This window comes from Globicephala melas, chromosome 17 (genome assembly GCF_963455315.2).
Source record: "Globicephala melas chromosome 17, mGloMel1.2, whole genome shotgun sequence".
Lineage (NCBI taxonomy): Eukaryota > Metazoa > Chordata > Mammalia > Artiodactyla > Delphinidae > Globicephala > Globicephala melas.
This window is the reverse complement of record NC_083330.1, coordinates 44,192,990-44,205,768: the sequence shown is the minus strand read 5'-3', so window position 1 is coordinate 44,205,768 and position 12,779 is coordinate 44,192,990. Positions and strand designations below refer to the sequence as shown.

Sequence of the window (12,779 nt, the reverse complement as noted above, 5' to 3'; positions counted from 1 at the left end):
AGACAAAGACAGACACACAGCCCAAGCTCTCCAGTTTACCTTTCTGACTCACCTGTCTGAACCTCAAAGGACTAAAGAGAATGCTGACAAATGAAGAAAAGTAGGGTGGGAAGATTTCATTCCACACCCCTTGTCTTATGCCTCTTATACCTTGGTATATTTGCTCAAAAAAGCTGCCCACCAAACCAGAAACTCTTGCATGTTTGCTCAAGTGCCTTTGTTCTCATGGCTCACGGCTTTGACTTCTGGAGCCCAAAGACTGGGCTATAAGAAAGGAGGGGGCAAAGAGCACTTATGCCCACACTGGATGGGTCCCTGCAGTGTACATGAGAGCACCAGCCATTAGGAACCACCCAGCTGGCTCTCTAGGGGACCCCACGACACTGCGCATCCCAGAGGCCCAAGGGCGTGAAGGACTCAGGAGAGGCAGAAAGCTAAACCTCATTATCCACACCCTCAAAAGGGTGTGGGTACCATACAGCAAAGGACCAAAAACTTACACAACGTAGATAAGGGGCTATATGCAAATAACATTTAAAAGGCTTAAAAAGCAGTAGACGGATTGCCACAAGCATGATGCCAAAACGAAAGAAGCAGAATCAGCAGCCGTCGACGCCGTAGCAGCAGTCCCCCCACCCCTCCCCACTGCCAGAGCAGGAAGAGCCGGGAGATGAGGATGAGTCCCATTGGACCCCCCCAGCATTTTAGGCCCTCCCCCAGGGCCAGTGGAAAGACCGGTGACCCCAAGTCAGACAAATTCGACCGCCCTGTCTGCCGACACTTTGCCAAAAAGGGCCACTGTCGATATGAGGACCTCTGTGCCTTCTATCACCCAGGCGTCAATGGGCCTCCTCTGTGAGACTGTGCCTTCCCATCCACACTGGAAGGAGCTCTCTGACCTAGCGGCCATATACTTCCCTGTGGCTACCGTGAGGCTGTTCCACCCGCCGTCCTCAGTCAGTCCAACCCCACCATCATGTCCCTTACTTGGGATCCAGAATCGTGTTCCATCACTGGTGCACGGTGTGCACCCTTTCTTCCGATCCGGCCTCTAGAGACTCACCTCCCGGACCCTATCTTTGCTCCATTCAACTGCCTCCTGGATCCTCTTCCCCCTCGCCAGCTGACTGTGGAACAAGAAACCTCTTTGGCGCCATGTCTTGTGCATCTATCCACCCAGCCCTCGGTATTGCCCTGGATTCCTAGAGCCCTGGAGCATTCCTACCATTCCCTTCTTCAAGCTGCTTGTTCTAAGTCCTTTTTATGTGACACCCCCTCCCCCCGCAATGTTGTCAGCTGCTCTGTGCCACTCACCAGGTTGTCTGACCTGGGGTCAAGTTGGGATGACTGGTGCAGTTACTCCTGAGAGGCCACGCTCCCTGCTTTTGGATTTTGTGGTTTCTGTGTCAGCAGCGTGATCCCCACCACTGTGGTCTGTGATCACTGTACCTTGTGAAACTGTGCATCCCCTCAAGGCCTTTCTCCTTGTCCGCGGCATTTCTGTGACTTCCCAACACTAGAGTAAGTTTGTCTGCCAAAATGCGTGGGGCTGTTAGTGCCCTCTAAACCTTCCCCACCTCCTGACATGGGAGAAGTGTGTCCACAAGACTGCCTCCCTGGTCCTCCCCATTCTCCCGGTGTCAGTTTCTCTGGGTTTGACACAGGCCCGAGAGAGGTCCTCTAAAAGCTTGGATGGGCCTACCCTATCTCCTCTCCAACCCATTTTAGTTAGACTACATTATTGTTAGGCCACCAGCCCTTTCATTTGAATTCAGTGAATCTCCACTTGGTCTTCCTGTGGGGGAACTTGGCGACAGTACTTTTGCCCTCTTCCAACCGTCTTCCCCTACATCCCTGGCACTGGTTATTTCCTGTGAAAATGGCAGTGAACAGCTTCAGTTTTGAGCTGGCCCTGATGAAATGTGTCGGGAGTTGTGTAGGCAAGAGGGAGGGATGAGAGCTGTTGGAGAACTGAGAATTAATTTTTTTCTTTTTAACATTTTTTATATTAGTAATAAAGGCAGTGGGAACAAAAAAAGAAGTAAATGGTGTATATGTTTGGTAATACTACGGATCACACTACAGAAATAGCCTTTAAAAAAAAAAATCTATAAACTAGGCTGTAGGTTCTATGAGGTTGGGATACTGAATCTGTCACGGTAGTGCCCAGCCTACAGGAGGCATTCAATAAATAGTCCTTGACTGAAGGAATGTTAAGCTTTTTTTGAATGCCTACCATGTGCCAGACACAGAGTAAATTAAAATACCCCTTAAAAATAATATAGAGTTGGGGCTTCCCTGGTGGCACAGTGGTTGAGAGTCCGCCTGCCAATGCAGGGGACACGGGTTCGAGCCCTGGTCTGGGAAGATCCCACATGCTGCAGAGCAACTAAGCCTGTGCACCACAACTACTGATCCTGCGCTCTAGAGCCTGAAAGCCACAACTACTGAAGCCCACGCACCTAGACCCCATGCTCCACAACAAGAGAAGCCACAGCAATGAGAAGCCCGAGCACTGCAACAAAGAGTAGCCCACGCTCACTGCAACTAAAGAAAGGCCTCACGCAGTAACGAAGACCCAACGCAGCCAAAAATAAAAAGTAAATAAGTTAATTAATTTAAAAAAAATGTCCATACAACTCAAAGCAATCTACATATTTAACACAATGCCTATCAAAATTCCCATGGCATTTTTCACAAAAATAGAACAAACAATCCTAAAATTTGTATGGACACACAAAAGACCCCAAAGAGCCAAAGGAATCTTGAGAAAGAACAAAGCTAGAAGCATCATGCTCCCTGATTTTAAACTATATTACAAAGCTGTAGTAATCAATACAGTATGATACTGGCACAAAACCAGACACACAGATCAATGGAACAAAATAGAGAGCCCAGAAATAAACCCACACATACAGGTGAATTGACTTACTACAAAAGAGTCATATAATGGGGAAAAAACAGTCTCTTCAATAAATAGTGCTGGGATAACTTGACCACTATCTTACACAGTACCTCCCAAATTAACTAAATATGGATTAAAGACTTGAATGTAAGACCTGAAACCTTAAAACTTCTAGAAGAAAACATAGGTGGTAAGATCCTTGACATTGGTATTGGCAATGAATTTTGGATGTGAAACCAAAAGCAAAGGCAGCAAAAGCAAAAATAAACAAGGGGGCTACATCAAGCTAAAAAGCTTCTGCACAGTGAAGGAAACCATCAATAAAATGAAAAGGCAACCTACCAAATGGGAGAGAATATTTGCAAGTCATATATCCAATAAGGGGTTAACACCCCAAATATATAAAGAATTTATACAACTCAATAGCAAAATTAAAAAATCTGATTTAAAAATGGGCAGAAGATCTTTTTTTCCAAAGAAGGTGTACAGATGGCCAACAGGTGTAAGAAAAGGAACTCAACATCACTAATCATCAGGGAAATGCAAATTAAACCACAATGAGATATCAACTCACTCCTGTTAGAATGGCTATTATTAAAAAGAGAAGAAATAACAAGTATTATTGAGGGTGTGGAGAAAAAAGAACACTTGTGCAATGTTGGCGAGAGTGCAAATTGGTGTAGCCACTGTTGAAAACAGAGAGTTTCTTCAAAAAATTAAAAATAGAACTGCCGTATAATTCAGCAATTCCACTTCTGGGTATTTATCCAAAGGAAACAAAAAACACTGACTTGAAAAGACAAATATGCCCCCATGTTCACTGCAGCATTATTTACAATAGCCAAGACATGGAATCAACCTAAGTGTCCATCAATGGATGAATGGATAAAAGAATGTGAAATGTGAAATTTGTAGTGAGTATTGGTGTTGATAGTGGTAGTTATATCATGGAATATTATTCAGCCATGAAAAAGAAGGAAATCTTGCAGGGGGTGGGGTGTTGGTGGGCACAATGGGTGAAGGTGGTCAAATGGTACAAATTACCAGTTCTAAAATAAATAAGTCATGGGGATGTAATGTACAGCATGATGACTAGAGTTAATAACACCATATTGCATATATGAATGTTGCTAAGAGAATAGATCTTAAAAGTTCTCATTACAAGAAAAAATATTTTGTAACTATGTATGGTGATGAATGTTAAGTAGACTTACTGTGGTAATCATTTCACAATACATATATGCAAATATCAAATCATTATGTTGTACAACTTAAACTAATGTAATGTTATATTTCAGTTATATCTCAATATATAGAATGGGCTTAAATAGATATTTTTCATAAGAAGATATACAAATGGCCATCAGGTACCTGAAAAGGTGCTCAACATCACTAATCATTATGGAAATATAAAACAAAACCCCAATGAGATATCACCTCACACCGTTAGAATGGCCGTTATCAAAAACAAAAGAGATAACAAGTGTTGGCAATGGTGTAGAAAGAGGGAACTCTTGTGCAATGTTTGCCTGAAGGTAAAGATATAGCTACTATTGAAAACATGGAGATTCCTCAAAAAACTACAAATAGAACTATCATATGGTCCAGCAATCTCACTTCTGGGTATAAATCCAACGAAAATTAAGTCATATCTCAAAGAGATATCTGTACCTCCATGTTCATTGTAGTATTATTTACAATAGTCAAGACTCGGATACAACCTAACTGTCCATGAATACACACACACACACACACACACACACACACACACACACACACACTCCATGGAATATTATTCAGCCATAAAAAAGGAAATCCTGCTGGTGCAAAAAACATGGATGAAACTTGAGGGCATTATGCTAAGTGAAATGAGTCAGACAGAGAAAGACAAACACTATATGATCTCACATATGTGGAATCTAAAACAAAACAAATTCATAGAAACAGAAAGTAAACTGATGGTTGCCATGGGCTGGGGCTGGAGGAATGGGTGGTGGTGCTCAAAGGTATAAATTTCCAGTTATAAGATGAAAGAGTTCTGGTGATCTAATGTACAGTCTGGTGGCTGTAGTTAATAGTCTGTACTATGTACTTGAAGGTTGCTAGGAGAGTAAACCTTAAATGTTCTCATGAAAAAAACAATGTAGTCCTATGAGGTGATGGATGTATTAATTAACTGTATTATGGTGATGTATATATGTGTATCAAATTACTACGTTGCACACCTTAAACTTGCACAATGTTATATGTCATTTATATCTCAAAGTTGGGAAAAAAATACTCTAGCCAAAAAATGCTCACTGGCAATGAGTGATTAAGAGCTGCCTGTCAGGGGCAGAGATCGGGGATGGAGGAGGGCAGGGACTTACACAGAGGCCAGTACTGTTTTAGTTCAGATTCAGGTGTGGCATTAGTTAAAGGAAGGAAATGGCCTTGTTTGGACATAGCCATGGGGTTGAGCCAGGGCCCAGCCCCTTCACAGGTAGAAGTAAGTTCCCAGGAGGAGGAGCCTGACCAGGATGCTCTGCTTTGCTGCCTGAAGACTGGACCAGATCCCAGAGCATACCTGATTAGCCTCTAGTCAAGGGGACACTCAGGGACACCCCTGCCTTGCTAGAGAGCGGCCCTCCAGATCAAAGATGGCCCATAGGCAAAGGATGGAATGAAAATCCTCTTGAAGTGGGTAGTGTGATTAACGTGATTTCATAGGAGGACAGTGCCGTTTAAGAATCCACTAACATGCCCGAGGCCCCTGAGCCAGAGGCCGCTGAACTGGGATATGAATTCCTGCTGCCATTCTCTTAGCTGCTGCCTTATACAGTCTCCCTAACTTTAAGGCCCTAAGTCTCGATTCCCTTTTCTGAAAAACCAGAAGAGTCGAAGTTTCCTAGCTCAGAGTTACTGGGGAAATTAAATGGCATCATGTACATCAGAGCCTGGCACCCAGCAAGCCTGTGAGAATGAATGGGGGGCTCAGCGGTGCTGTTCTCCTTCCCTCGTCTCAGATTCCCATGTCAGGCCCTCAGCTCTCACCCAGTGGTGACCTGCATCTTTAAGGACTTTCCATGATTCTGATGAAATCCTAGAATAAACTATTCAGACCTATGAAAAAGTGATCTGTGACCTTGGAAAAGTTACTCCACTCTCTGGGCCTGTCATTGGTAGGATGTTGCTTTTACTGTTTACCTGAAAGGGTTACAGGAGGATTAAAGGGCAGGAAGCACAGAGAGAGCCCAGTGCCTGCCTATGACGGACACACATGTGACTGCTGCTTCCCTCCAGCCTCCTTCCACCCTGATGACCACCGTAAGGCGGGAGGAACGCCATCTTGGTTTAACTAAAATAACAGAAATAGGATTACTTTCCACAGCAACTAAAAATGAGAGACTGTTGAAAGAACTTGGGATGGTTAGTCCAGAGAACAAAGGGTTTATATGAGCGCAGCTAACTGGGTGCTGACACCTATTTGAAACCAGGGCTCCTTGGGGATCAAGAGTTGCCCAAACCACTTCCAGTTGATGAGGTTTCTGATATATTAAGGGGAAAACAATTGTTGAAGTTTCTCGTATATTAAGGAAAAAAACGATTTTTTAAAAGGAAAAATATTTAGTATTTAAAAAATACTAAAGCAGGGTTATAAATGCTGCGGCATACCTTAAGTGTTACATTTAACAAATGTTAACACATAAAACTGAACCTAATAGAAATGTTCTAGTCATAGGGTAATTACTAGATGTATGCATATTTTGAAAACCTTAATTCACAGTGTACTGCAGGCAGTGTTGGCAGGTAATGGGACAGAAAATTTTTTCAACCCTGTCAGGGCACTGACTTGCAGAAAATGTTAACATTTTGAGTTTGAGGGTCGGTCTGAATGTGATCTGTCTCTGTCTCTCATGCCAGACCCAATGGAAGGCAGACTGGACATTCTGCAGGGCACAGAGATCAGAACGCGGCCGTGGGGCGGGCACTTGGAGAAGAGGGGCTTCTCCTCAGCTGTGCCTCCCTCACCCCTGACCCCCAGCAAGGAGCCTGAGCCGAGATGCTGGGGCAGTGTGGGGAGTAGTTAGTGAATTACTCATCAGGCAGGGGTACGGGACATCTATGCAGCTGGAGCAACGATTTTTAACTTTTGTGGGTTCGAGGAACCTTCTGAATATCCGACGAAACCCTGGACCTTCTCCCCAGAAGAATTCCATCACCTCACCCATCCACGCACAACTTTCCCCAAAGAGCCTCCAGGAGTCCATAGACCCCAGGGTGAAACCCCTGGCCCGAGGGAGGCACTGGCACTTTCTAGAGTCTCTCTACCCTGAATTGCGTCTCAGGCCCCGCCTCGCACCTGGGAGCACTGCCTGGGGCGCAGGCCTGCCTGGGGTCTGTGCACGGGGCCCCGGCCCTTGGCCGTGGCCGCGCTCATCTCCCTCCCTTCCCGGGACCCGAGTGGCGCAGCCGGAGCGGGGCGGCAACCAAGAGGCCGGCCCCACCTGCGGACACTAGAGGCGAGGGGGCAGCGGGAGCCCGGCCCCGCCCCGGACCGCGGGGCCAGCCTACTGCACCCAGCGCCGCGGGGCTCGCCTACTGCACCCAGCGCCGCGGGGCTCAGAGCAGAGCACCGCGCCGCCGCCGCCACAGGTCCGGCTCCCCCGCCGACTGCGGAGTCCGGATTCTCTAACGGCGCCGCCGCCGCTGCCACGGGTCGGGTTCCCAGCGCCGTTCCGGAGCCTCCGCCCAAGCCATGAAGATGCATTTCTGCATCCCAGTGTCCCAGCAGCGGCCCGACGCGCTGGGGGGCCGCTACGTGGTGCGCCGGGGGTCGTGGTCCGACTGGGCAGGGAGGAGGAGGCCGGTGCCAAGGCGGGGGCGGGAGCTCACCTCGCCCGGCTAATCCGGACGTGATGACTCTGTTTGCAGTTGTACTCGGTGTACCTGGACGGGTTCCTGTTCTGCAAGGTGCGCTACAGCCAGCTGCATCGCTGGAACGAACAGGTGAGCGTATCCGAGGCGGGTACCAGCCCGCCCACCTGAGGCAGGTGAGGAAACGTGCGCCCAGGGGGCTCTGGGTGCTTGACTCTGGCAGGACACTGCACCTCTTGAGGGCTTCGGGCTCTTAGTCCTGGTCGTAGTAACAATTAATTGTGAATTGCTTGGCACACAGCTCAGTGAATACATGATATCGCTCCTAATCACCTATAGCTGTGAAATGAGGGAATAGGGCGCAGGCAATTATCCCAACCCGTTCCAGCCCGGTGATCCCCACCAGCCCCACCTGGGCTCTGTCTCAGTGCCAGCTGCTCCCCCAGGACAATATCCCTGTTCAAAATGAGCAAACCAAGTCTAGATCAAGGCGTAGTCTTAGGAATCTTGTACATGGGTATTTAATCTCCTTTCTCCCAGAGTTTAATTTCCCCCTCTTTAAAAAGGTGTGTCTTTATTTTTGTTTTCAAACGAGGGTATTCATAGGTTTCAAACAGGGGCGGTCTGGAAACCCAGGAAACAGACGACTTATCAAGTCAGAAGGCCATTTCTCACTCTAGTTTCTCACAAGTCCTGATGGCATTTTCTTCCTGGAGGTAGACTGATTTGTTAGCCTGCCCTAATGGGTTTTATTTTCCTAATAAGGAAGTGTTTTAAGTCTTTAAAGTGGGTTAGAGGAGTACGTGGGAGTTTGAAATGAACTCCGCCCTTCCCCCACACTCATGCACAGTGTTTTTTTGGTTTTTCTTTTTTTAAGATTTTGTGTACTGATTATAAAGAGCACATACCTAAAGTTGAAAGAAAGAAAGAGAGAGAGAGAGAAAAAGAAAGGAAGAAAGAGAGAGAGATGGAGGGAGGGAGGAAGGAAGAGAGGAAGGAAAAGAAGATGCTTGCCTAGGCAACAGCCATTAACATTTTTGGGAGAGTCCTTTCAGACAATCCTGGTTTCTAGTGAGTAGATACATCACGTTTCCTTTAAGACCATTTTCTGTTGATAGACAGCTCAGTTCCATTGTTCTATTAAAAACATCATTGCAGTGAGCCTCCTTGCTCATACATCATAGTGCATTGGAAAAGTCCATTTTCAAGGTATGACTAAGTTTCTTTGGAGTCAACAAAAACAGGTGTAATGTGGTTGTTAGTTAATTTTTGTGCTTGTCTTTGAATCGGTAGCACCTAACACAGTGCCTGTGACCTGGTAGGTCCTCAGGAATGATTGTCAATGGCTGAATAAAAAGGGCATGGATTCAGACTTCTGAAGGATGACAAGCTACTTGTGACCGAAACATGTCTGGGGAGTTGGGAGGACTGCACAGGAAGGCAGATGCGGATCTCGAAGGAAGAGAAAGTACAGGTCGTTTAGGCATTTGGAGGAGGAATTTGAGGGTCATATCCCGCCCTCATCTGTCTTCCTGTGTGTGAGGTGTGATCAGGGAGGTGACTATCACAGGGGAAAAGCAGGAGACTGCCGGGAGGAGCAGGGTGGGCATGGGATTGACTGACCACTCTCTGGCTGGACACTTCACCTCTTCTCTGATCTTCAATTTCCCTTTCAGAAATAATCAGGTAATTGGTTATGGATGTCAACTTCACAAGGCACTTATGAAGATTAGGGTCCAGTTTCTCCCAGAGCGTGGCACATAGTTTACGTGCTCAGTAAACATTTACTGACTCAGATGCTTGGAGAATTCCTGAATCTGGTCCTTATTAACCAACAGACACAGGAAAATGCTTGTTTTCAGGAAAATTCGGACCTATCCAATCTTAGAAGGTCCAGAAGTGGAGATATAAAGCCAGTTCTTTTGACCTTCTATTTTGGAAACCATGAACAAGAAACTGTCTGTTATTCACTGCAGTGGACTTTTTTTTGGTTTTTCTTTATGTTTTTGGCTGTGTCAGGTCTTAGTTGCGGCACGTGGGATCTTCGTTGTGCGTGCAGGCTTCTCTCTAGTTGTCGTGTGTGGGTTTTCTCTCTCTAGTTGTGGCACGCAGGCTCCAGAGTGCTTGGACTCTGTAGTTTGCAGCACGCAGGCTCTCTAGTTGAGGCATGCGAGCTCAGTAGTTGTGGCGTGTGGGCTTAGTTGCCCTGCGGCATGTGGCATCTTAGTTCCCCAACCAGGGATCGAACGCTCGTGCCCCGCATTGGAAGGCAGATTCTTTACCACTGGACCACCAGAGGAGTCCCTGCAGTGGACTTTTACATATGGAATTGCCACAGCCCAGTGCCCTCTGTGAAGTATACAAGAGATATTGATGAATACTTCATATCTGTCCCAGGTTTTTCAAAATTCTAAAGCGGGGATTTCTTTATCCAGTTTCTAACTACCTTACACGTGTCATTGCTTCTCTTTTCTGTACGAACAACTTCATTTTAAAGAAACTATTTAGATCTTAGGAGGTGGCTATTGGTATTATTATTAATTTAAAACAATAACTAACATCAGTTACTCTGTGCTAAGGTTGGTGCCAAGAGCTTTCCATGTCATATCGTGTTTAAGTTTTACAACAGTCTTATGAGTTAGGATTATAATTAGCCCCTTTCAACAGATGAGGAAACTGAGGTACAACTTGCCCAAGGTCATACTGCTAGTAAGTGTTGGAGCCAGGATTTGATCTCTAGAACCTGCTCTAACCCATTACATTTTGTGGTTCCTTATCAAAGTTGACAAAATAAATTGCATCAGAAAAACAATTGCATCCTAAACTACCATCCTGTTAGGCATAACATAATAAAATTCCCCAATTTTATGTATTGTGTGATGAATTTTGATAAATGTTTACAATTACCACCACCATAATCAAGACAGAGAACAGTTTCCACACGCATAATGTTCCCTTGTCCCCTTGCCCTTGGTCCCCTTCCTCCACCTCTAGCCCCAGACATCTGATTTCTGTCATTAGAGTTCCAGGCACAGGATTTTATTCCACCTGTCCAGGAAGCCCCTGTAAGTTTGGTATTGCAAGATGAAGAGTCCAAGTAAGGTTGCTAGATTTAGCAAATAAAAATACAGGATCCCCAGTTAAATGTGAATTTCAGGTAAACAACGAACACTTTTTAGTATAAGAATGTCCCATGCAGTATTTGGGGTACTCTTAACTGGTCATCCTCTATTTTATCTGGCAACCCTAAGTCTGAGACTGAAGGGTTGGGTGACTTCTCCCAGCCACTTCTCAGCTAGTTTTTATTCTTCCTATTCCATGGAAGATGTGAAATGCCTCAGAATTCTTAATCTGATTTAATACTAAGCACTATAAAAAAGGGAAACAGTATAAAGGCCCCATCTGTGTTTATGTGTGTGTGTGTGTGTGTGTTATGTGTATGTTTGGTGAGTATAAGTTCATTTCCAATTGATTTTTTGGGAAGTTCTGCATCACAGTAGAACAGAAATTTCATCTTAATAGAATTAACTGATTTACTTAAGAATATTTACTAAGTACCTATTAAACACCAAGCACTATGTTAAATTAAGTGAAGACTCTGACTTTAGCACGTGTGATTTTTGGATTTACAAGTTGGATTTCTGTTTTGTATATTGGAGAACTCTGCAACGAAGGAGGAAGAACCTGGCCCAGGTGAAGTGGTCCCTGCTCCTCTCAGCCAAGCTGTGCGGAGGCTAATGCCCATAAGACTGACCTGAGGAGAGATGGGTGTGTTTCCCAGAGGTCAGCTGCGCCCTCTGAAGCCCTGTCCCCACTGAGGTTCCCTTAAGGTCTGGCGGCTCCCCTCGCTGCTGAGTGCTGCCCATCTCTCTGCTGTGTGAACTGCCTGACCTGACTGCTTTCTGTGCCTTTCGATGAATAAAACCAGTTTGATCTATGCCCTTGTCTGTACCACCTCCCTCAAGGGGACTTAAAGAGATCTGTAAAAGAAACCTTTAACTAGCTCATTTTGGCCATCCTGTGTGAGTGACGCTAGACTCTATGGAAAGGATGCTTGCTTCTTTGAAAACACCCTGCTAGTGCCAGACGTGGCAATGCAGACAAGCCATGGGAGCTTGTAAAGGATCCTTCAGTGGGAGAGGAGGGCTACGCACCGCCTCAGTCTTCCTCCCTGCCGAGTGCTGACTCAGCCTCGCTTCTTCCCTTCTTTCACCTAATCTCCCCTCTTTCCCCCACTCAGACCCTCTGTTCTCATCAAGCAGCCCATTGCCTCTGCCTGGCTCACTTCCCCCTTCTGGGAAGACCCCTGCTTTCTGGCCCATGGGTTAGGGACCAGCCCTTTCTCAAGGTTCACCTTAAGCCTCACCTCCTCTGGGAAGTCCCCCTTGATTGCACAAGATGCCTTTCTCTGATTCCTGTGCCACTTTATGTTTAGACCTTGTCACGTTCCTTTTGTGTGTGTGTGAAGATCTTGTTTCCCCTGTTTATTTAGTTGAAAAACCCAAGGCTGTAGGCATAGTGTATCCAGCACAGAATCCTGCTTTAGGAGATGCCCAAGAGATTTGATGGAGGAGGAAGATGGGAGGAAAAGAGGGCAAGGAGAAGGACAAAAGAGTAAAAAGACTGTGTCCAAGTTCTGCGCTGTAGGATCTTGGTTTAAGTCACTTCAGCTGCCTGAGCTTCAGGTTACTCATATTGTCAAGTAACCTTGTTGCCAAGGTGGAAGGATGTGAGATTGCCCTCGTTGTCAAGATGGGAGGATGACAATGTTAATGGCAGCGATGATCATCTACCTCACAGGACTGTTTTGAGGAAGAAATAGAATAATATGCAAGACTAGTGTTCTTTGGTACAGGATATCACAGTCCAGATTGCTTTGAGCTTGTGGCCCTTTATCTGGAGAATCTGAGATTTTTATTACCAGGGGCCTTGGAGAGGTGGGATGAATGAGTCAACAGTAGAAAAAGAGACTGTAAAAAGGACAGCATTTGTGACTGTAATTCTACTTGTCCCAGGT

At 45.8% G+C, this 12,779-nt stretch overlaps 1 protein-coding gene across 3 annotated transcripts in view; it reads left to right on the top strand.

Moving 5' to 3' along the window:
* Nucleotides 1-7,595: 7,595 nt before the first annotated feature.
* SNX31 (sorting nexin 31) overlaps nucleotides 7,596-12,779 on the top strand; it is a 62,713-nt gene continuing 57,529 nt past the window's right edge. For 2 of the 3 annotated variants that reach the window (XM_070043997.1, XM_030863003.3), the window contains exons 1-2: nucleotides 7,596-7,709; nucleotides 7,820-7,894. In XM_070043997.1, coding sequence (XP_069900098.1) covers nucleotides 7,644-7,709; nucleotides 7,820-7,894 — 141 coding nt within the window. In that variant the 5' untranslated portion in view covers nucleotides 7,596-7,643. The other variant, XM_070043998.1, reaches the window with a different exon arrangement.